The 21,136-nt window shown below is 35.9% G+C and overlaps 1 protein-coding gene and 1 pseudogene across 4 annotated transcripts in view; one reads left to right on the top strand and one right to left on the bottom strand.

The window, feature by feature from the left end:
• WDPCP (WD repeat containing planar cell polarity effector) overlaps window positions 1-21,136 on the top strand; it is a 331,941-nt gene that overhangs the window by 231,718 nt on the left and 79,087 nt on the right. For 3 of the 4 annotated variants that reach the window (XR_008391976.1, XM_053666942.1, XM_053666943.1), the window contains exons 13-14: window positions 3,351-3,414; window positions 17,798-17,900. Coding sequence is in view for 3 of the 4 variants with exons in the window: in XM_053666942.1 (XP_053522917.1) it covers window positions 3,351-3,414; window positions 17,798-17,900 (167 nt within the window). In the remaining variant the exon portion in view is untranslated. Of the gene's footprint in view, window positions 1-3,350; window positions 3,415-17,797; window positions 17,901-19,355; window positions 19,952-21,136 lie in introns of those variants that run through there. The other variant, XM_037126261.2, reaches the window with a different exon arrangement.
• On the bottom strand, window positions 6,793-14,568 carry LOC128627693 (60S ribosomal protein L35a-like; annotated as a pseudogene).

Below are 21,136 nucleotides of genomic sequence, written 5' to 3'. Positions count from 1 at the left end.
CCTCCCCTCCAGTTACTGTCAAATTGTTCTTAATTTCTATGTCTCTGGTTATATTTTGCTTGCTTTTTTCTTTTGTTGATTATGTTCCAGTTAAAGGTGAGATCATATGGTATTTGTAATCTCACTGCCTAGCTTATTTCACTTAGCATTATGCTTTCCATTTCTGACCATGCTGTCACAAAGGGTAAGAGCTCCTTCTTTCTCTCTGCTGCATAGCATTCCATTGTGTAAAGGTACCATAGTTTTTTTGATCCAATTATTTGCTCATGGGCACTTAGGTTGCTTCCAGCACTTGGCTATTGTAAATTGTGCTGCTATGAACATTGGGTGCATAGGTTCTTTTAGATTGGTGTTTCAGAGTTCTTGGGATATAATCCTAGCAGTGGAACTGCTGGGTCAAAAGGCAGTTCCATTTTTAAGTTTTCTGAGGAAATTCCATACTGTTTCCCACAGTGGCTGTACTAGTCTGCATTCCCACCAACAGTGCAGTAGGGTTCCTTTTTCCCCAACATCCTCTCCAACACTTATTGATTTGTTTATGGTGTGGAGACTTCTTTCTTTGTTTTTAGAGTTCTGTGATATACTTTAATGTGTATTTTCTAGCAGTCTAGTTGAGATCTCCCTTTGGTATTTCTGGCTGACCATGCTGCCTAATACCAATGCCAGTTCTTTCATCCTATCATAGTGTTCATAATCACTGCTCACCTAGAAAGAAGAGTATATCCTAACTTGTGCCCCTTAATTTCACTCTCAAATTTCAATTTATCATATATATGGTTGCCGTGTTTATCTATTAATGGATGTGTTAGTCATGTTTAATTTGAGGTACTTGAAAACAAGAGTGTGTAGTTCAGGAGAGAGATGGATCCTTAAGATTTATAAGTCACTGATGAAATTATCAATGGGAGTGGGTAAGGTTGATGGGAGACTGGATTGAGTGAATATAAATAAAAGAGGACCATAGTATGCCAACTTCTTGGAGTAGGCAGAGAAAAATGAACTAGGAAAGGGGACTAAGAAGATTAAATCTAAGAAATGAGAAAACATATCGTTAGGTATCAGAGAGATGCAAATTAAAACCACAATGAGATACCACTTTACACCAGTCAGGATGGCTATAATAGACAAAGCAACAAACAACAAATGTTGGAGAGGGTGTGGGGAAAAGGGGACCTTAGTTCACTGTTGGTGGGATTGCAGACTGGTGCAACCATTATGGAAAACAGTATGGAATTTTCTCAGAAAAATAAAAATTGACCTGCCTTTTGACCCAGCAATTCCACTGCTAGGATTATACCCCAAGAATCCTAAAACATCAATTTCAAAGAACCTATGCACCACAATGTTCATAGCAGCACAATTTACAATAGCCAAGAGTTGGAAGCAACCTAGGTGCCCATCAGTAAACGAATGGATCAAAAAATTGTGATACATATACACAATGGAATTCTATGCAGCAGAGAGAAAGAAGGAGCTACTACCTTTCGCAACAACATGGATGGAACTGGAAAGCATTATGCTGAGTGAAATAGGCCAGGCATTGAAGGACAAATACCATAGAATAGCACTTCCAAATGAAGGAAAGAGCCACTTTCAAGAAAGAGTCTGTAAGGTCAAATGTGGCCAAAGGGCACAGAAGATAACATCTTATCTTTAAGTTTGATCATCAGAAGAACTTGGATGATTACTATTGCCAGGAAATTTTCACTGGAATGTAAACAAATGCAAAATGGCAATGAATGTGTGGGAAAGTAGTAGAACTTACTAAATTCTCTATCCTGTAATTCATTACATCCCACCTCCATTGAATATATAAGAAACCAGGAGCTTCCAGGAACAAAAATAAACACAACTGCCTTACGATCTTCCACAGTAGAAAGGGATTCAGGTAAATACTAGAAATATTAGTAAGAAGGCCAAGGAGGAGATAACAATCATCAAACATAATATAGAAACTGAAGTGGTTCAGGTTCTGGACCTACTACCTCATATATTATAAGAATAAGCCTTATTTGTTTGAATTTTAATTGTTTTAGCTGTTTCACTAATAAAATTTATGTAATCTGTTCATTAATATTCTATTTTTATGATGTTTTATTTGAAATCTGATATATTGTTCCACCACATTTCATAAAATAAAATGGAGAACAGAGAATACTTGGTAATTTACTTGCTGTGTCTAGAGTCAGAAAAACTGACAGTTATACCTATGTAAATCTCAGCATTCAGACAAAGTAAAGATGATCTTTCCTTCCAAAACCCTGTGCAAAGTTGACCCTTAAACATGGCTTTGAACCACAGGGATCTACTTACATGCAGGGTTTTTTTTTTGTTTGTTTGTTTGTTTTTTTTCAGTAAATACAGTGGGTCCTCCACAGGTGTCACATCCTCAGATTTAACAAAGTACTGACTGAAAATAATATATCCTGTCCATGGTTGGGATCTGCAGATATGGCTGGCTGGCTATATGTATTACATCATTTTAGATGAGGAACATGAAAATCCGTAGATTCTGGTATCTTCAAGGGGTCCTGGAACCAATCCTCCCATGGATTCCAAGGGCCAATGTAGTTATTGTAAGAGGATTTTTGACTCTGTAGGGTTTGGTGTTCCTGACCCCCAGTTGTTCAACAATTAACTGTGTAAGTTCATGACATACTTTTCTCTGAAGATCTTAAACTTTCTGTAAAGGTAACTAATTTAAACTAGTTTGCTCTCATCTCTCTCAGCCTAAAATTAAACTTACACTAAGAAAACTCTCGAAATTTTACTTTTGGGAAAGAGAATGATTGAAAATAGAGTAGAAAATAGAGTAGTTTTCTACTCAATAGAGTAGAAAACTATTATCTTAAAAATATTTAGAAACCATTTACTTGTCACTTTACAACAGTCTAAGATAAATTTTTTCAAAAATTCAAAAGTGAGACTTCTGTAATCAACATTTGACTTCTCAACTTTTAACTAAGAAACACAAAACTGTAGTTAAAATGTTAATTGCTCTTATCTTGCTGTAGTCTCCAGGCCCCTATACTTTTCTCTTACAAAGCACAATAAAGTAAAAAGTTTTCAAAAATGTAGTTCCTAAGCTATCCCTGTATTCAGCAGCACCTACTCTGGGCTATGCATCTCCTGGGAAGTGGTACTGCAGGGCCTCAGTGGGCACTGTGCCTCAGCGCCTTCTAAGTACAGTAATATTTCACATACAAAAGATCCCAGTGGACAAAGGCTCTACTGTTTGAAAATATTTTTGCCATCAGAAGAGCAAAAACAATAATGTATAAATATATTAAACAGCTCTCTGCTTTTATATAGTTTTGTTTGCACTAATAGATAATATTTCTTCCTTACAGGTACCAGAGATTTGAAAAGGCATTTTTGTTAGCTGTTGACATTGGTGCTCGAGACCTGTTTATGGTGAGTCATTCCCAGAGATGATTTTGTGCCTTCAGTTCTAAGGCTGAGTAAGTTGTCAGCTTTCATGACCATTAAAAAGGATTAGTGTCATGTGTGCCTTAGTCGCTTGGTGGGAAAGCATTATTCCATCTTGGCTTGCAGCTTTGCCTTCATGAAACTGGTCAATAGCCATCTAGTTTCTTTTGACTTGTTGACATTTTCCTTGCCAGGTCCAAAAGGATTTTTTTTAATGTTTTCTAAGAATTTATAATTCTTGAACTTTTATCCCTATGTACTTTGATGTGAGGGGATGACACCTTTCTAATAAGCTTAAATGTCTTTCTAATCTATTCTCTGAAGAAATACAGCTACAGAGCCAGGATATAGGGCAAAACATATCCCAAACATTCTTGAATATGCTCAGTCTGTCTGAGCAGACTAAAGAGATTTTAGGGCAAAGTGAGAAATTTGAATATTCTCACTTGTATTTTTAAAGTAACCACAGTGTAAAGTGAACCAAAGAGGTTATAAGTTCACATATACGTCAGTCCTCCTATTTATAAGCTATGAACAGTAAAACTGACCAGTTTCTCATAGATTCTTGTGTTCTTAACAGGTTCTTGTTTTATAAGACCTTTCACCACAGTATCACAGTGAGATCAAATGAAGAAAAAAGGTGGTTTCTTTCCTAGTTTCCCAGTGCTTTCTGCTCCACAGATATTTCATTGTTGCCAAAGAAACAATAAAACAAAAACTTCTTGCAAACCAAAAAAAAAAAATGGAAAGTTCTTTTACCTGAATGTTCTGCACAATGAAGACATTTTGTACTTTAAGCTTTGTTAATAGGGATTTATGACATTAGATCACTTGTCTTCAGACTGAGTTTGTTATTTCAATTCTAACTTTGCGTAATTCAGTTAAATTGTGCTTTCATTGGTCATGAAACACATCTTTCTAATTATTACAAAAGTATGAACCTTCTGTTGTCATCTGTATTTTGTTATGTCAAACTGAGTAGCCATATTAGTATATTGAGGAAAGGTTTTATTATTTTCACCAAAACCTATGCATGCTGATGTCAGTGTCAGAAATTTAATTAGAATAATTTTTAGATTTTCTGATCCTATTGATTTTCCTCTTTATCTCCATCTTCTCACCTCTGGCAATACTCACCCTAGTAAAGGTAAATTTTCATCATGACTTTATTTTTTTAATATCTATAGTCCTACTCTTTCTCTAATCAAGATAAGAACTGAAAGATTGAATATTTAAATGTATAGTGTCTAGCAAACTTAGTTTATGATATTCTGTAATTTCTACTGCTTTGAAGATTAATATATAATCATCAAAGCCATCCTCTAATTTTATTACCATTTATTTTTAATCTTTATTGTGTATTTTTATTACCAATTAGTTCCAATATAGATCCCTCCCTCCCCAGCAATCCATGAGTCCCTTTCCCTTTTTGCTAAATCCCTCCATACCCTTCCCTTCCCCCTATTAGCTGTCATCCTGCTCTCCACCTATGAATCTATACCTATTTTCCTTGATACTTCAGTTTGTTCATTAGATTCTACATATGAGTGAAAGCATATGGCATTTTTCTTTTTCTGAAAGGCTTATTTCACTTAGCATAATGTTCTCTAGGTCCATCCATACTGTCTCAAATGGTAAAATTTTCTTCTTTTTTATAGCTGAGTAGTATTCTGTTGTGTGAATGTCCCATGCTTGTTTTATACATTTATCTGCTAATGGACACTTGGGCTGCTTCCATATCCTGGCAATAGTAAAATAACGCTGCAATGAATATAGAGATGCTTATGTTTCTTTGGATTAGTGTTTTGGGAAGCAGATATATTCCCAGAAGCAGAATAGCTGAGTCAAAAGGCAGAGCCATTTTTTATTTTTTTAGTTATTTCCATACTGCTTTCCACAGTGGCTGCACCAATCTATATTCCCACCAATAGTGCAAAAGGGTACCCCCTTTCTCCACATCCTCGCCAGCACTTGTTTGCTGATTTTTTGATGATAGCCATTCTGACAGGTGTGAGATGGTATCTCATTGTGATTTTAATTTGCATTTCTCTGATGATTAGTAACATTGAGCTTCTTTTCCTATGTCTAGTGGCCATCTGTATGTCTTCTTTGGAGAAGTGTCTATTCAGGTCCTTTGTCCATGTTTTAATTGGATTGTTTATTTGTTTTTGGTGTTGAGTTTTCTAAGTTCTTTATAAATTTCGGATATTTCAGAGGTATCGGCAAATATGGTCTCCCATTCTATGGGTTGTCTTTTTATTTTGTTGATGGTTTCCTTTACTGTGCAAAAAAAATTAGTTTGATGTAGTCCTATTTGTTTATTTTTTCTTTTATTTCCCTTGCCTGGGGAGATATACTCAATAAAAAAAATTGCTTTTAGCAATGTCCGAGATTTTGTTGCCTATGTTTTCTTCTACAATTTTTATGGTTTCAATCTACCATTTAAGTCTTTGATACATTTTAAATTTATTACTGTGTGTGGTAAGAAAAGGTGGCCTAGTTTCATTTTCCTGCATGTGTCTGTCCAATTTTCCCAACACCATTTATTGAATAAACTATCTTTAATACATTGTATGTGCTTGCTTCCTCTGTAGATAATTGATTGTAAAAGTTTGGGTTTATTTCTGGGCTCTCTATAATGTTCCATTGATCTATGTGTCTGTCTTTATCCCAGTACCATGCTGTTTAATTACTGTGACCTTATAGTATAATTTGATATTAGGTAGTGTGATTCCTCCAATTATGTTCTTCTTTCTTAGGATCACTGTTGCTATGCAGGGCCTTTTGTGGTTCTGTATAAATGTTTTAAAGGTTTTATTTATTTAGTTATTTTTAGAGAGAGGGGATGGGAGGAAGAAAGGGTGAGAAACATCAGTGTGTTTGCCTCTCACGTGGCCCCCACTGGGGAGCTGGCCTGCAACCCAGGTATGTGCCCTTACTTGGAATTGAACTGGTGACCCTTTGGTTTGCAGCCCATGCTCAATCCACTGAGCTACATATAAATTTTTTAAATATTTGTTCTGGTTCTGTGATAATCATCATTGGAATCTTGATATGAATTGGGTCGAATCTATAGATTGCTTTGGGTACTATCAATATTTTATTTTATTTATTTTTAACTTATGCTTTAAAATAGATTTTATTTACTTATTTGAGAGGGGAGTAAGGGAGAAAAAAAGATAAGAACCATCGATGTGTGTGAAAAACATTCATCAGTTGGCTCCCCTTTGCATCTTGACCAGGGACTAAACCTGCAACCCAACCATGTCCCCCAACCTGGAATCCTTCACTTTGCCATAGGGCCCCCCACCGAACCACACAGCCCCCAACTGAACCACTAAGCTTATTTATTTATGAATAAGCTTAAATCCTTGAGGGGTACAACATTACACAGATTCTGTGTCCAATGGCCTTAGCAGGAAGGTTGCTTCAAATTTAGCACGAACTGTGCCACTGTTTCCATGAGCACAAGTTACCTTTCCCCAGGTTAGTCTGGGTTTTTTTTTTTGGGTTTACCACCAGGAGTCACTTTGTTGTTCTTTGCTTTGGACACATAAGCACATCTCTTGCTTAGAGAGAATTCAGTTTCATCTCGAACTTAAACACCTTCAATATTAAGAAGAGCTGTGTGCTCCCTCTGGTTCCAGAGACCCTGACGATAGCCAGCAAAAATGGCCCTTGACCACAACCTTCCACAGACATATTTATTGTTGTAGAAGTTCTGTTCCTGGCAGGCTCAACAAGCTTTAAGATGGCAAAAAGATATTTTAATGAAGTTAATTTTTCCTATCCATGAATACAGTATGTGCTTCTCCTTATTTGTATTTTCTCATACTTCTTTCTTCAGTGTCTTATAATTTTGCAAGTACAGGTCTTTTATATCCTTGCTTTGGTTTATTCCTAGGTATTTTATTCTTTTTGTAGCAATTGAGAATATGATTGTTTTCTTTTTTCTTTTTATTGATTATGCCATTACAGTTGTTCTATTCCCCCCTCCTTTCCCCTCCACCCTGCATACCCCTCCCCCACCATTCTCCCCTTTAGTTTGACTACATGTCTCAAGTTCTTTTTTTTATTATTTGCATAACTTTTATTATAGTATGCTGTTATAATTATTCTATTTGATTATTAGTTGTTTTTTTAATTTTTTTAAAATAAATTTATTTATTTTTTTTGAATTAATTATGCTGTTACAGTTGTTCTATTCCCCCCTTCATTCCCCTCCACCCTGCCCCCCCAACCCCACCATTACCCCCCTTTAGTTTATGTCCATGTGTCTCAAGTCCTTTAGGTTCTATATTTCCCATACTATTCTTGCCCCTCCCCCATCTATTTTCTATCTACTGTCTATGCTACTTATTTTCTGTACCTTCTCCCCCCGTCTCCTCCTCCCACTCCCCTGTTGCTAACCCTCCTTGAGATCTTCATTTCTATGTTTCCACTCCTGCTCTAGCTGTCCTTTTAGTTTGCTTTCGTTTTAGGTGTGTTTGTTAATAACTGTGAGTTTGTTGTCCTTTCACTGTTCATGTTTCTTTAACTTCTTTTTCTTAGATAAGTCCCTTTAACATTTCATATAATAAGGGCTTGGTGATGATGAACTCCTTGAATTTGGTCTTATCTGAGAAGCACCTTATCTGTCCTTCCGTTCTAAATGAAAGTTTTGCTGGGTAGAGCAATCTTGGTTGTAGGTCTTTAGATTTCATGACTTGCAATATTTCTTTCCAGCCCCTTCTTGCCTGTAAGGTCTCTTTTGAGAAATCTGCTGACAGCCTGATGGGGATTCCTTTGTAGGTGATTGTCCCCTTACCTCTTGCTGCTTCCAGGATTCTTTCCTTCATTTTAATTTTGGCTAATGTAATTATGATATGCCTTGGTGTGTTTCTTCTTGAGTCCAACTTTTTTGGTACTCTCTGGGCTTCTTGGATTTCTTGGAAGTCTATTTCCTTTGCCAGATTGGGGAAATTTTCTTTTATTATTTGTTCGAATAGTTTTTCCACTGGTGGTTGTGTCTTTCCCCCTTCTGGTACCCCTATAATTCGGATATTGGAGCGTTTATAGATGTCCTGGAGGTTCCTAAGCTTCTCCTCATTTTTCTGAATTCTTATTTCTTCATTCCTTTTTGTTTGATGATTTTTTTTCTTCTTCCTTCTGGTCTACTCCATTGATTTGAGTCCCGGTTTTTTTTTCATCTCTATGGTTTTCCTGTGGAATTCCATTCATTTCCCTTAATTTAGCCTTCATATGTTTCTCTAATTTGTGGCTATAGTCCACCAGATCTGTGAGGAAGCTGATGACCAGTGTTTTAAACTGTGCGTCTGAGAGATTTGCTATTTCTTCATCACTTAGATTTATCTGTGGGGCTTTGAGGTCTTCCTGCAACATTTTTGGTCTGTTCTGGCCCTTTAAGTGGGAGGAGCGGCGCCTTGGAGTCCCAGGTCGCTGGGTTGTGACGCTGTATGTGGGGGCGTGGTCAGAGCGGGGAAATGGCAATGGCGCCGCCGGTCCAAGCGCTCACTCCCTCACCCGCGTGCAACCACGCAACCTCAGTCAACTCGCTGCCACCGCCTCCCCACTGACTCCTCCGCAGTCGCTCACCCGGTGGGTTGCTCACTAGGTCCAATCCTGGGTTTGGAACCCGTGCCACTGGATTCGCGCGCCTGGATTCCGCGCCCGGGTCGACTCCTTTGTAACTCCTCACCCCACGCTGGTTTCGCCCCTTACCGGTCGGGCCGAAGAATTTGTTGTTAGCGGACTTCCGAAAAGTTCAGTTTTCCGTGTTCTGGTTGTGTTTTCTGATGCTAATATTTAGTTGTCCCTCAACTTGGTTGTGTGAGGAGGCAGGCACATCCACCTTAAACCTCCATCTTGGCGGAAGTCTCTCAAGTTCTTTAGATTCTATATTTCCCATACTATTCTTGCCCTCCCTCCTATCTATTTTCTATCTATTGTCTATGCTACTTATTTTCTGTAACTTCTCCCCCTTCTCCTCCTCCCACTCCCCTGTTGCTAACCCTCCATGAGATCTTCATTTCTGTGCTTCTGCTCCTGATGTAGCTGTCCTCTTAGTTTGCTTTTGTTTTAGGTGTGGTTGTTAATAACTGTGAGTTTGCTGTCCTTTCACTGTTCATATTTTTTATCTTCTTTTTCTTTGATAAGTCCCTTTAACATTTCATATAATAAGGGCTTGGTGATGATAAACTCCTTGAACTTGATCTTGTCTGAGAAGCACTTTATCTGTCCTTCCGTTCTAAATGAAAGTTTTGCTGGATAGAGCAATCTTGGTTGTAGGTCTTTGGATTTCATGACTTGGAATACTTCTCTCCAGCCCCTTCTTGCCTGTAAGGTCTCTTTTGAGAAATCTGCTGACAGTCTGATGGGCACTCCTTTGTAGGTGACTGTCCTCTCATCTCTTGCTGCTTCTAGGGTTCTCTCCTTCATTTTAATCTTGGCTAATGTAATGATGATGTGCCTTGGTGTGTTCCTTCTTGGGTCCAACTTCTTTGGGACTCTCTGAGCTTCCTGGATTTCCTGGAAGTCTATTTCCTTTGCCAGATTGGGGAAGTTCTCCTTTATGATTTGTTCAAATAAGCTTTCCACTGGTGGCTGTTCCTTTTCCCCTTCTGGTACTCCTATAATTCGGATGTTGGAGGGTTTAAAGATGTCCTGGAGGTTCCTTAGCCTCTCCTCGTTTTTTTGAATTCTTGTTTCTTCATATTTTTCTGTTTGGTCATTTTTTCCTTCCTTCTGGTCTACTCCCTTGATTTGAGTGCCAGATTTCTTTCCATCACTATTGGTTTCCTGTGCATTTCCCTTCATTTCAATTAGTTTAGCCTTCATGTGTTCCTCTAATTTGTGACTAAAATCAACCAGTTCTATGAGCATCCTGATCACCATTGTTTTGAACTGTGCATCTGAAAGTGTTGCTATTTCTTCGTTGCTTAGAGTTATGGGCTCTGGGGCTTTGAGATCTTCTTGAGCCATTTTTGGTCTGTACGGCTCGTTAAGTATGAGGAGTGGAGCCTTAAGTGTTCACCAGGGCAGGGCCGCTCAGGTCGCTGGGTTGTGATGCTGTATGTGGGGGCGGGGTCAGAGTGGGGAAATGGTGGCCTCCTCTGCTGCCTCCCGCTGCTGGGGCCTGCTGGGTCCCGTCTCACTGCCCACTCCCTCGCTGGACTATCTGCGCAGGAATGTGCAACAACAGTCAACCCACCGCCCTGCACCCTCGCTGCGGCACTGGTCGCTCACTGGGTTGCTCACTGGGTCTGCCCAGTTGCAACCCCATGCCTGGGATCCTCATGCCTGAGCCGTCTGACCAAGTTTTCCTGTGTAACCCCGCTCCACCAGCTGCTGGCTTCGCCCCTCTTACCAGTCAGGCTGAAGAATTCGTTGTTATCAGACTTCCGAAAAGTTCAGTTTTCTGTGTTCTGGCTGTGTTTTCTGTTGCTAATATTTTGTTGTCTCTAAACTTGGTTGTGTGTGAAAGCACAGCATCTCCACCTATTCCTCCATCTTGGCGGAAGTTCACATGCGTATATTTTACATCGACTTGAAATAGCTTTTTTGCATGAAGTTATGCCATAAATTTGATATACTAAGCCCATTAATTCAATTTTGCTTATGATATCTGAAGAATACTTTTTTTTTCATTTTATAACTACATGTAATTGGTTCTAAAAATCAGATCTTTAAAAATGGTATATTTAGTGAGGTCTAGCTTCAGTCTTTGCTTTCTTTACCTTTTCCTTTCCTTGCCCTTTAGGCTGCTACTTTAGGTTTATCCTTCATTTACAGAAAATATATATAATGAAATATGCATATATATTGATCTATACCCCTGTGTGTGTGTATTTTAGCACCTGTTTTAGTTGTACACTAAACACATTGGCAACTTAATGTTTTGAACTCAATATGTCCTGGGATCACTCCATAGCAATATATAGAAAAGCCGGATGATTTTTAAAAAATTATGATAATAATACAGTTGACCCTTGAACAATGTGAGGGTTAGGGGACAACCTCCCATGCAATAAAAAAATATGCACATAAATTTTGACTCCCCAAAATCTTAACTGCATTTGACTCTTGGTATCTGTAAGGGTTGGACTCCAAGATCCCCTGAGGATGCCAGAACCAGTAGATGCTCAAATCCCGTATATAAAATGGCACAGAACAATGCACACTATTGGCCCTGTACATCTGCAGGTTCCCAACCACAGACCAAAAGCACTGTTTGCAATCTGTGGTTGGTTGAATCCACGGATGTGAAATCAATAAATACAGAGACCTCACTGTATTTATTGAAAAATTACTTATATCCACATATAAGTGGATGAGTGCAATTTAAATCTGTGTTGTTCAACAACTAATGCTATATACAACAGTGGAATAAACATGAACACTTAGTGAAAAATGAATAATTTTCTACTAAAAATATAAATGGCTCAGAATTGCATTAGAAATAAATTAATTTAAATAGTCTAGTAGCCCCAAAGAGAACATTTAAACAAGCCCAAAATATAACTTGAAAGGAAACCACATGTTTTATTTATGAGTTCTATGAAAACTTCAAAAGTGTGTAATTTCCAAAAACTTAGTTTAACATGAAAGCATGTACCATTCCAAGTAAATTCACTTGATAACAAAATATAAGTTCTTTCCATATATTTTCACATTTATAAGGATTATTCATTTTTATCACATATAAGAAATATTATGAAACATACAGACATTAAGAACTAATACTAAAAGTTATAGCAAATGTAAGTATGATATAAAACATTTAATGTGCTTCTATATCTTGAAAGTTATTTTTGTCATATCTACAAAATATGAAAATTCTAACTAAAATAGTAACACATTATCAGAAACAATATTTTCTTCCCAACTCTTAAAATTTCTTATTGATCAGATTTGCCCTATGAAAAGAAATGTTATTTTTAAATAAGTAGAACAGAAATGGTATCAACATTTTACTTTATTTCAAATAGAGTATCATGAACTTGAATGTTCTGAAAGCAATTTTGGACAAAACTTAAATGTGTTAAGATGAATATTATGAGTTTAAATGTTAACTAAGTAAAATATTATAGCAGGGAAGGCTAAAACATGGAAAGCTTAAATATGTATATGGCCATTCTATAACTTACCATTTGCCAAATTAACATATCATCATTTAGTTGTTGCATGTCTTTGTAAATGCTTCTTATATATCATATAAACCTATGAATCCCTGGAGATTATGAAAATTAGAAAAGATTATAACATAGTATAATAGTTATAACTATCTGTCAATAACTAACCCAAAGTATGATTTAAAGATGAAATCTATATATTATTTAAAGATAAAATCTATTCAAGATTTTTTAGCTTTAAATACTTTTTGTTGTAAATTTGCATATTCATTATGATAGTAAATGCAAAAGTCACATATGAAGGTAATGAGGACCCAGGAACAAGTTTATTTTTATTTTAGATCTTAGATGATACAGACAGGATATGCATAAATTTAAAACTTGGATCATGACCAAAGGTTATCGGTGTTTGTTATCTTTTGTTCAGTGGAAGCCAGTTTTACTTAATAGTGCAAAATGATGATACTAACAAATCATTATAGCAAATAGTAAATTATACAATTGTCATTGAGGAAGAACGGCAGAAATTAAGTGGTCCATTCTTCTGAATATTTTTCTGAAAACATGTCCCGAGTTAGTTACACTTTTACAATGAAACTATCCACCAACTAAGTAACCCTGGTCATGCAGCAGTAAAGATTGGGATTTACCGATATGACAGTTTTTGAACATATTGCCATATATATTGTCCATTTAGACTTGTTATATGCCATTTTCATCCTACACAATACATCTCCAAAAGACACCAACAAAATAAAACAAAAAGGACTGTAAAACTTGTATAAAACAATGTCTCCTTGTGCCATGCACCTTCCAGACACATGATTCTAAGCAGTTAAGCATGTGATAACACAATCTACCAGTATGTGTGAACCTTGATGTTTGGGCATTAGAGGTAAATCCACATTCTATAGGGCTTGAAGCTTATACAATTTGAGGAATACTTCTTGCAAAAAAAGGAATTTTACATTTCAAATACAATTTAGGTACTGGAAAGGACATGTAAATAAGTGGTGATGAAGTTTAAGCTTCATTATCTGTGTAGTAAATTAGGCTCTGCATCTGGCACATCGTAAACAGTCCAAAATTGTAGAATTATTTATTATTAACAGCTGTTAATTAAATTTGAAGTTGAGATGGTTGGTAGGGTATGACTACCCTGTTGGCCTCTTGCAGTGCCTTTAATGAAGTATGATTTAACAGTACCTTAGCCTTAGTTAGTCTTGATTAGCTGTACTGAATGTCCTTTATTCCTGTATGTGCTGGCCTTTCAGGTAAAACACATGAAAATGAAATAGCCAAGTAACTTTTAGTTTTTGATTTGTTCAGAATATGGCCATTTCTCAGAGCTTTATGAACACATTTAATTGTATATATCAAACATTTAAACTAAATTCCAACACTAAGATTATATAAAACTTAAAAAATAAATGAAGCCAGAGGCTAACCAATTGCGAAGTGATTGGACAGTAGATAGTATACATGTCTTGCATCAGACCCTGAAGACTTATGAACTCTGTCAAACTAACAGGCAAGGAATGACAGAGATACATTCTCTACTGCATTTGGCTAAGACCATGTCTTGATAACCTCATTGTATTACACTTTGTTTTATACAAATTAAAGGCTTGTGGCAATCCTGCATGGAGCAATACTGCCACCATTTTCCCAGCAGCATTTCTCACTTCATGTCTCTGTGTCATATTTTGGTAATTTTCTGAATATTTCAAACTTTTTCCTTGTCACTATATTTGTTATGGTGATCTGTCATAAGTGATTTTTTGTAGGTTTATTCATATATTTTTTATTTTTTGTATTCTTTATTTTTAATTAATTTTTTCAATTACAGTGTGATCTTTGATGTAAATAGTATAATTGTTTTGGGGCCCTATGAACCACATCCATATACAATATCAAACTTAGTCAATAAGAATGGTATGTATTTTAACGGCTCCATCAACTGGTGGTTGGTTACCTCATCTTTCTCCCTCTGCTCAGGCTTCCCCATTTCTTAAGACAACAATATTGAAATCACGCCAAGTAGTAACCCTACAATGGCCTTCAAGTGTGCAAGTAAGAGGAGAGATGTATGTCTCAAATTTTAAATCAAAACCTAGAAATTATTAAGCTTAGTGAGGAAGGCATATCAAAAGCTGATACAGGCTAAAAGCCAAGCCTTGTGTGTCAAACAGCCATGTTGTAAATACAAAGAAAAAGTTCTTGAAGGAAATTAAAATGCTACTCTGGTAAACCATAATTGTGTGGATATATTTCTTTTTCTATGGTTTATATATTTGCATACCAGTGTCATACAGTCTGAACTAGAGTCAGTTTTAGATATTCTTCACTTTGTTTTTACATATACATTTTAAGATCTATTTATAAGTCCCATAAAAATTTGAAGGGATTTCGATTTGAGTTCCACTAATTTTTATGGTTTAATTGGGGTCAGAATTGATATCTTTATTATGTATAGACCAGCCATAAGCAGGTATATGTTTATATTTTAATCAGATATTTATGTCACTCAGTAATGGTTGGCAATTTCTTCTCATATGTATTGCATATTTTTTGCTTCTTTTCAATGAAGAATCACATGAAAATATTGCCAATGAGAAAAATAGAAAAAAAGCCACCTAACTTATAAGTGTAGTATAACCTTAAGAACAGTCAAGCCCAAGTGAGGTTATTAAATATTACTAATTTCTTTATTGACTATAAGGATCTGTTATAAAAGCATTATGGTATTCTGGATTAAAAGAGAAAACATGATTATTTCAATTGATACATATTTACATTGCTTCCAATTACTCATAGTTATAGGTTATTTACGATCATCAATCTTGGATATATCATTTCCTTAGGAAAGTTTCCCAAAAGCATATGTATGCAAATTTAAAATTCTGATCTGTTGTTAAAATGTAGAATCAGGAATCTTCTCCTATAAAGGGCCTGATGGCAAATATTGCAGACTTATGGGACAAGAGGAAAAAATGAAGTTATAAAGGTACCTGCATATAACAGGAAAATAATTTTTTATGCATCTTTACTGATGAAATTAAAATACAATAATTGAGTATGATTTTTGTAACACAGGTCTATAATTATGAATATGGAACTTGGTGCAGATAACATTTCAGTTTGGGTTGAAACTTAGTTGTCCTTATCAAAATCTGTTGCAAATATTCATCTATTCATGCTGATCTATGATGAGATTTTATATATTTCACTGTTGCAAATTTCTTTCATCAAACAAGGCACTGCACTATATTGATTTCAATCTATAATGTCATTTTTTTTAGAATTCTATTAGCTAAAAGACTAGACTGCCTTTTAGCATGCATTACATTTCAAATTAATCACTTCTAATTAAAGTTCCTCAATAATTGCACTGTTAAATAGACTTTGGAATATGGAAATTTCTTTGCACTTGTATCAAGGTTGAGAAACTCTGCTGTGGACTGAAATCAGAAAATATATTGCTGGGAATTTGTGTAGACATGGAGATGTTACTTTAACTTTTGATAGTGCTGGAAATGTGTTAACAGCCTGCATTACTTGTAAGTTGAGTAACATTAGTTCTCATTGAAATGAGTTTATCACAGTGTAAGTTTCACATGTACGTAGTTTGGCCATATAGTTTTAGGCTGAAACATTTTCAAGTCTGCAGCATAAGCTAATTCAGAAGCCATTTATAGTTAAATAAGAGCACAGTTTTTCAACAATTTAAAAATGTAAACACCATTCTTAACTCAAGGACTGTACAAAAGGCAGGCTATGTTTAGCCCATAGGCCATAGTTTATCAATCCCTGCTTCATAAATTCTTATATTCCCATTAAATTTAAGTGCCTGTCTCCCCACAAACTTTGCAACCAGTAAATATTAACTTTAAAGTTTAATTGAAATTATAATTTTTCAGCCCTGGCTGGCATAGCTCAGTCGATTGAGCACGGGCCTACGAACCAGAGTATTGAGGTTCGATTCCCAGTCAGGGCACATGCCTGGGTTGCAGGCCAGTTCCCAGCAGGGGACAAATGAGAGGCAACCATACATTGATATTTCTCTTCCACTCTTTCTCCTTCCCTTCCCCTCTCTCAAAAAATAAATAAAATATTAAAAAAAGAAATTATAATTTTTCAATATTTACTTGAGTATTAATAAAGTAAAATATATTTTTATGATTATAGGCTACTTGCATATCTTCATTATAAACTGATTGTTCATATTATTCTTCTGTTTTTCTTGTAGTAAAATTTTCATTCCAATACTCATTCAGTGTACCAAAGCAGTTCTAAGTCCTTTTTTTGTCTTTACCCATTTACTATTTTCCACTGATTTCCCCCACACATCCAACACCTGTTTCACAATGAAAGACCTGCCATTGCCTAACAGAACTGTTTTCTCAAGGTTCTCTACATATATGCACTGTATCTTATATTCTCTGTCACCTTTTCTCCATTCTCCCTCCTACTGTGACTCTTATTTATCCTTAAGACTCAAATCTAGGACCTCCTCTTTCACTTTGTAGCACTCTGTGCAATATCTGCCATAAAACCCTAACACACACACACACACACATATCTGAGTCTTAAGGATAAATATATATGTATATATAAATACATATAAATATATATATTATATATATAAATTTTATGTATATATAAAATTGTTTACAGTGGTCTGTTTCTCCATGGGGCTCAAAGCTTCATGAAATATGGTGTTGTAATTGAGCTGTGTACTCCAGAAACTGCTGGCACTTAGTAGGCAATAGTTTGTTGACTGAATGAGTTCAAAACAATAGTAGTATTAATAATATTAGCAAAGTAATATTTACCAGATACATTTGTATAGTAGTATTCCAAATAAATGAATTTTGAAGAAGCTCTCTGACATTTTTCTTCATTAAAATCTCACCAAGGAAAATAGTAATTAAGGTTTTTATTCCCTGACAAGACTAAGTATGTCAGACATTTTCTTTTAAAAACTTGTCTTTTTCCCTAAAGACAAAATAACTTGTTTAAATAACTGCCATTAGTTATAGCTGTACTCTCTGTTTCAAGAAAATGTGCTTATACTGGAAAAGGAAACAGAAAATGAAAATACAAAAAGAAAGTATATCCATCAGCCATGTCTGTTTTGTAATCTTAACAATAAGTTCTTTCTTTCAAAAAGTCTTCTTTGTAACTTGACCAAATTCATTTTGGAATTAATCTTTTATTTTGTTTTATTTCCAAAGGACATCCATTACCTTGCACTAGATAAGGGTGAATTGGCACTAGCTGAAGTGGCAAGAAAAAGAGCTAGCGACATTGATGCAGAATCAATAACCTCTGGAGCTGGTAAGAATTCATGCTGGGTTTTTTTTAAGTGCTTCTTGTTTTAATCGATACTTTTTCAGTATTATTTCTGTTTATGTTTTTAGGGCATGGTTAGTTCATTTGAATTACTTTCTTTGTAAAGACAGTGTCTTTAAAAAAGAATTAAGCCTGGCTAAGCAATATAATGTAAATATATATGTTGGAATTTTGTTATTATGAGAATTGATGATCATTGATTAATCACTGCTTAGCAAAAAGTATAGAGGACTTTGTTCTTTTCGTAAGATTTTGAGAAAAAGAATTTATTATCAGCTCTTCCTGGTCCTTTACATTTCCATTAAAACCAATACAGAAATGTATGTAATCCTTTATTTACACATAGACATGTCATATCTCAAAATACTTATCTGCTATATCAGACAAAATACTTCACGTGGAATTTTAGGTTTGATGGGAGACTTGTTTTTGTTTAGAAGTTGCTGGAGTCATTTTACAAAGTAGTCTTTCAAAGAAAACCAATAAAAAAACTAACTTGAATCTAAAGGACCATCAAAACTTCATCATATAGAAGAATGAGTTTTTAATGCTGTTATAATATCAACATGACCTTCCTTTTTCCAAATTCAGTTTATCTAATGGGAGTACTGATCTCTAGACACCCCAATTCCTACTCTTCTTGGTATTTCCTATTCCTAGATTAGGCAAAATACCCTCATAATTGTAATTGATTTCATTTCTTTTTGGAACTTTTATGAAAAAAGGGAGTTTTATTAGTAAGATTTCTACTGTATAAATTGCTTGAAAATGTAACAGTCCTCTCAATTGATAGATCAACTTGTGCTTTGTTTTTGGAATGCTGTTTGCAAACAAAGGGAGTAATTTTTAGCTTCTAACATCTCCACCAGCGACCCCAGTCTTCAGGGTGGTATTGAAGGACTCAAAGCTATACCTCCATGATACCTCTAAACCTGAATACCAAAGTTGATAATTACTTACGAGAGAGATGATTCCATTCTATCCCATCCCTGAAAGAGTTCCAAATTATGCATGAACCACTTTCAAATTCCATTCCTAATCCACAAGAAATACTATTAACACAGTGTTAGATAAGAATAACTTCAGTTGACTTATCACTATGTCTTGTTGCTTCTTAAGTATATTGATATACCTCCAAAAAATAACAATAAGCTAATATTTATCAAATGCCTACTATGAGCCAGATACTAAATAACAGATATTTACTAATCAGTACTCACAACTTTGTGAGGTGGGTAGTGTGAATTTGTTATGAAAAGTCACTTTTAACTAAATAATGAAACCATACCATGTTAATAGGAATTATGATTGTATATGATGAGGTTACAGATATTCTCCATCCCTATCCTATAGACATTTAGGAATATACAGGAGAAAGGTTATGTCATAAGCAAATTTTATTGGATTTTTCCTTAGTTATTTACCCTTCCTTTTCCACAGGGTATCAGATATAATGGAAGCCATCTTTGCATTTGAAAGCTATCAGAGTTACTAGGGGTAAAAAGGAATGTGAAGAGATTACCATGAAATTTCAGAAAAATAAAGAAGGCCCACTACTCAGCCCACCAAAACATACTGTTTATTTTTTAACCAGATTTCTGTGGCCAGTTGATAATTCCTAGCCAAAGACCTTGGATTCCCTCTCTAAACCCTGCTTCATTTCTAGCAAGTATATTTTCTTCACTGAAAACTTGTTACTCCCCACAATTTTCAAGCAAAATTTTCATTTTTAGGTCTCACTCTTTGACTTTGGTCACTATCTCTTGAGAGAGATATCATTCAATAACAATAGTAAATCTCAAAAGACGATTATCTTAGATGAGTATTCTACTCTACTTTCCTTCCAGAAAACTGGATGTATCCCACTCACAATTCCCAATGGAATTAGGAAAGAGTATGTGGTTTCCTCATCATAGTCTCTTCTTTACAGCCCAAGTCATACTGAGAAAGCTAATTTTCTCTCAGATTTCCTGAATTCAATTCCACTGTTGTCTTGAACTTTTCCAAAAGCAGAAAGTAACTAAGCTTTGGCTTTCAAAGGGGTTCACTGATGAAAGCAAGAAGGAAAATTGTGTAAGATATCAAAAGAGTATTTAATGTATCTGTTCCATATCTTTTTTATGCAATCATCTATCAGATATTTTGGTTGTTTCCATATCTTGGGCAAGTCTGTGGTGATGGAAAATAATTTGACTTTGGGTGGTGTGCATACAATGCAATGTATAAACCATGTATCATGTATAAAAGGTACACTTGAAACCTGTATAATTTTATTAACCAATGTCACCCTAATAGATTTAATTAAAATAATAAAAGTAAAAAAATCAGAGCACATATGTCATAAACAGTGACCATGTCAAGAATGATGATGATTTGAAAGAGCACTATTAAGTTGCTGTGCAGCTGCTGACCACAGAACTGGAATTCACCTCAGCTGGGTCTGGTGCCTGGTGAGATCTCCCTTTTTTTTTCTTTTTTAAAAATTTATTTAATTACTATTCAAGTAAAGTTTTCTGTCTCTTACTCCCATCCCAGCCCACCTCCCCCAGTGTTCCCCATCTCCCTCCCATTCCCCTCCCCCCGCCTTAGTTTTTGTCCATGTATCCTTTATACTTGTTCCTGTGAATCCTTCCCCTTTTCCCCTGAAATTCTCTCCCCTCTCATCCCTGTCAGCCTGTTCTGTATTTCAGTGTCTGGTTATATTTTGCTTGCTTGTTTGTTTTGTTGTTCAGGTTCCTGTTAAAGGTGAGATCATATGGTATTTGTCTTTCACCGCCTGGCTTATTTCATGCAGCATAATGCTTTCCAGTTCCATCCATGGTGTTGCAAAGGGTAGTAAGCGCCTTCTTTCTTTCTGCGCCATAGAATTCCATTGTGTAAATGTACCCAGGCTAGATCTCCCTTTGGATATGCTACTTGTGAAGCTTATTGGATCCTACTCTGATGCTGTCTGAAGCTGGCTACTAGGTGTGTTGGTTGTGGTCACCTTGGGAGGGACTCTAAAGCAGACCAGTGTCAGATGCTGCCTGTGACTAGCCCTAGGCAACATGTTTGGAGCTACAAGTGACCCATAGTTTGTGGCTGCCTCTGCTGGACCTGGGTGCAGGTGGGAAGGACCAAGCTGTGCACCAAGGCTGACTTTTACTAGCACTGCTCCCAGGGCACGTCAGCAGAAGTCCTAAGATACCTCAAGATCTGCCTCTGTCTGTCTCCACCTGCTG

The sequence above is a fragment of the Artibeus jamaicensis genome, unplaced genomic scaffold, assembly GCF_021234435.1.
Source record: "Artibeus jamaicensis isolate MK-2021 breed Jamaican fruit bat unplaced genomic scaffold, CSHL_Jam_final contig_465, whole genome shotgun sequence".
Lineage (NCBI taxonomy): Eukaryota > Metazoa > Chordata > Mammalia > Chiroptera > Phyllostomidae > Artibeus > Artibeus jamaicensis.
This window is presented reverse-complemented; position numbering and strand designations above follow the sequence as displayed.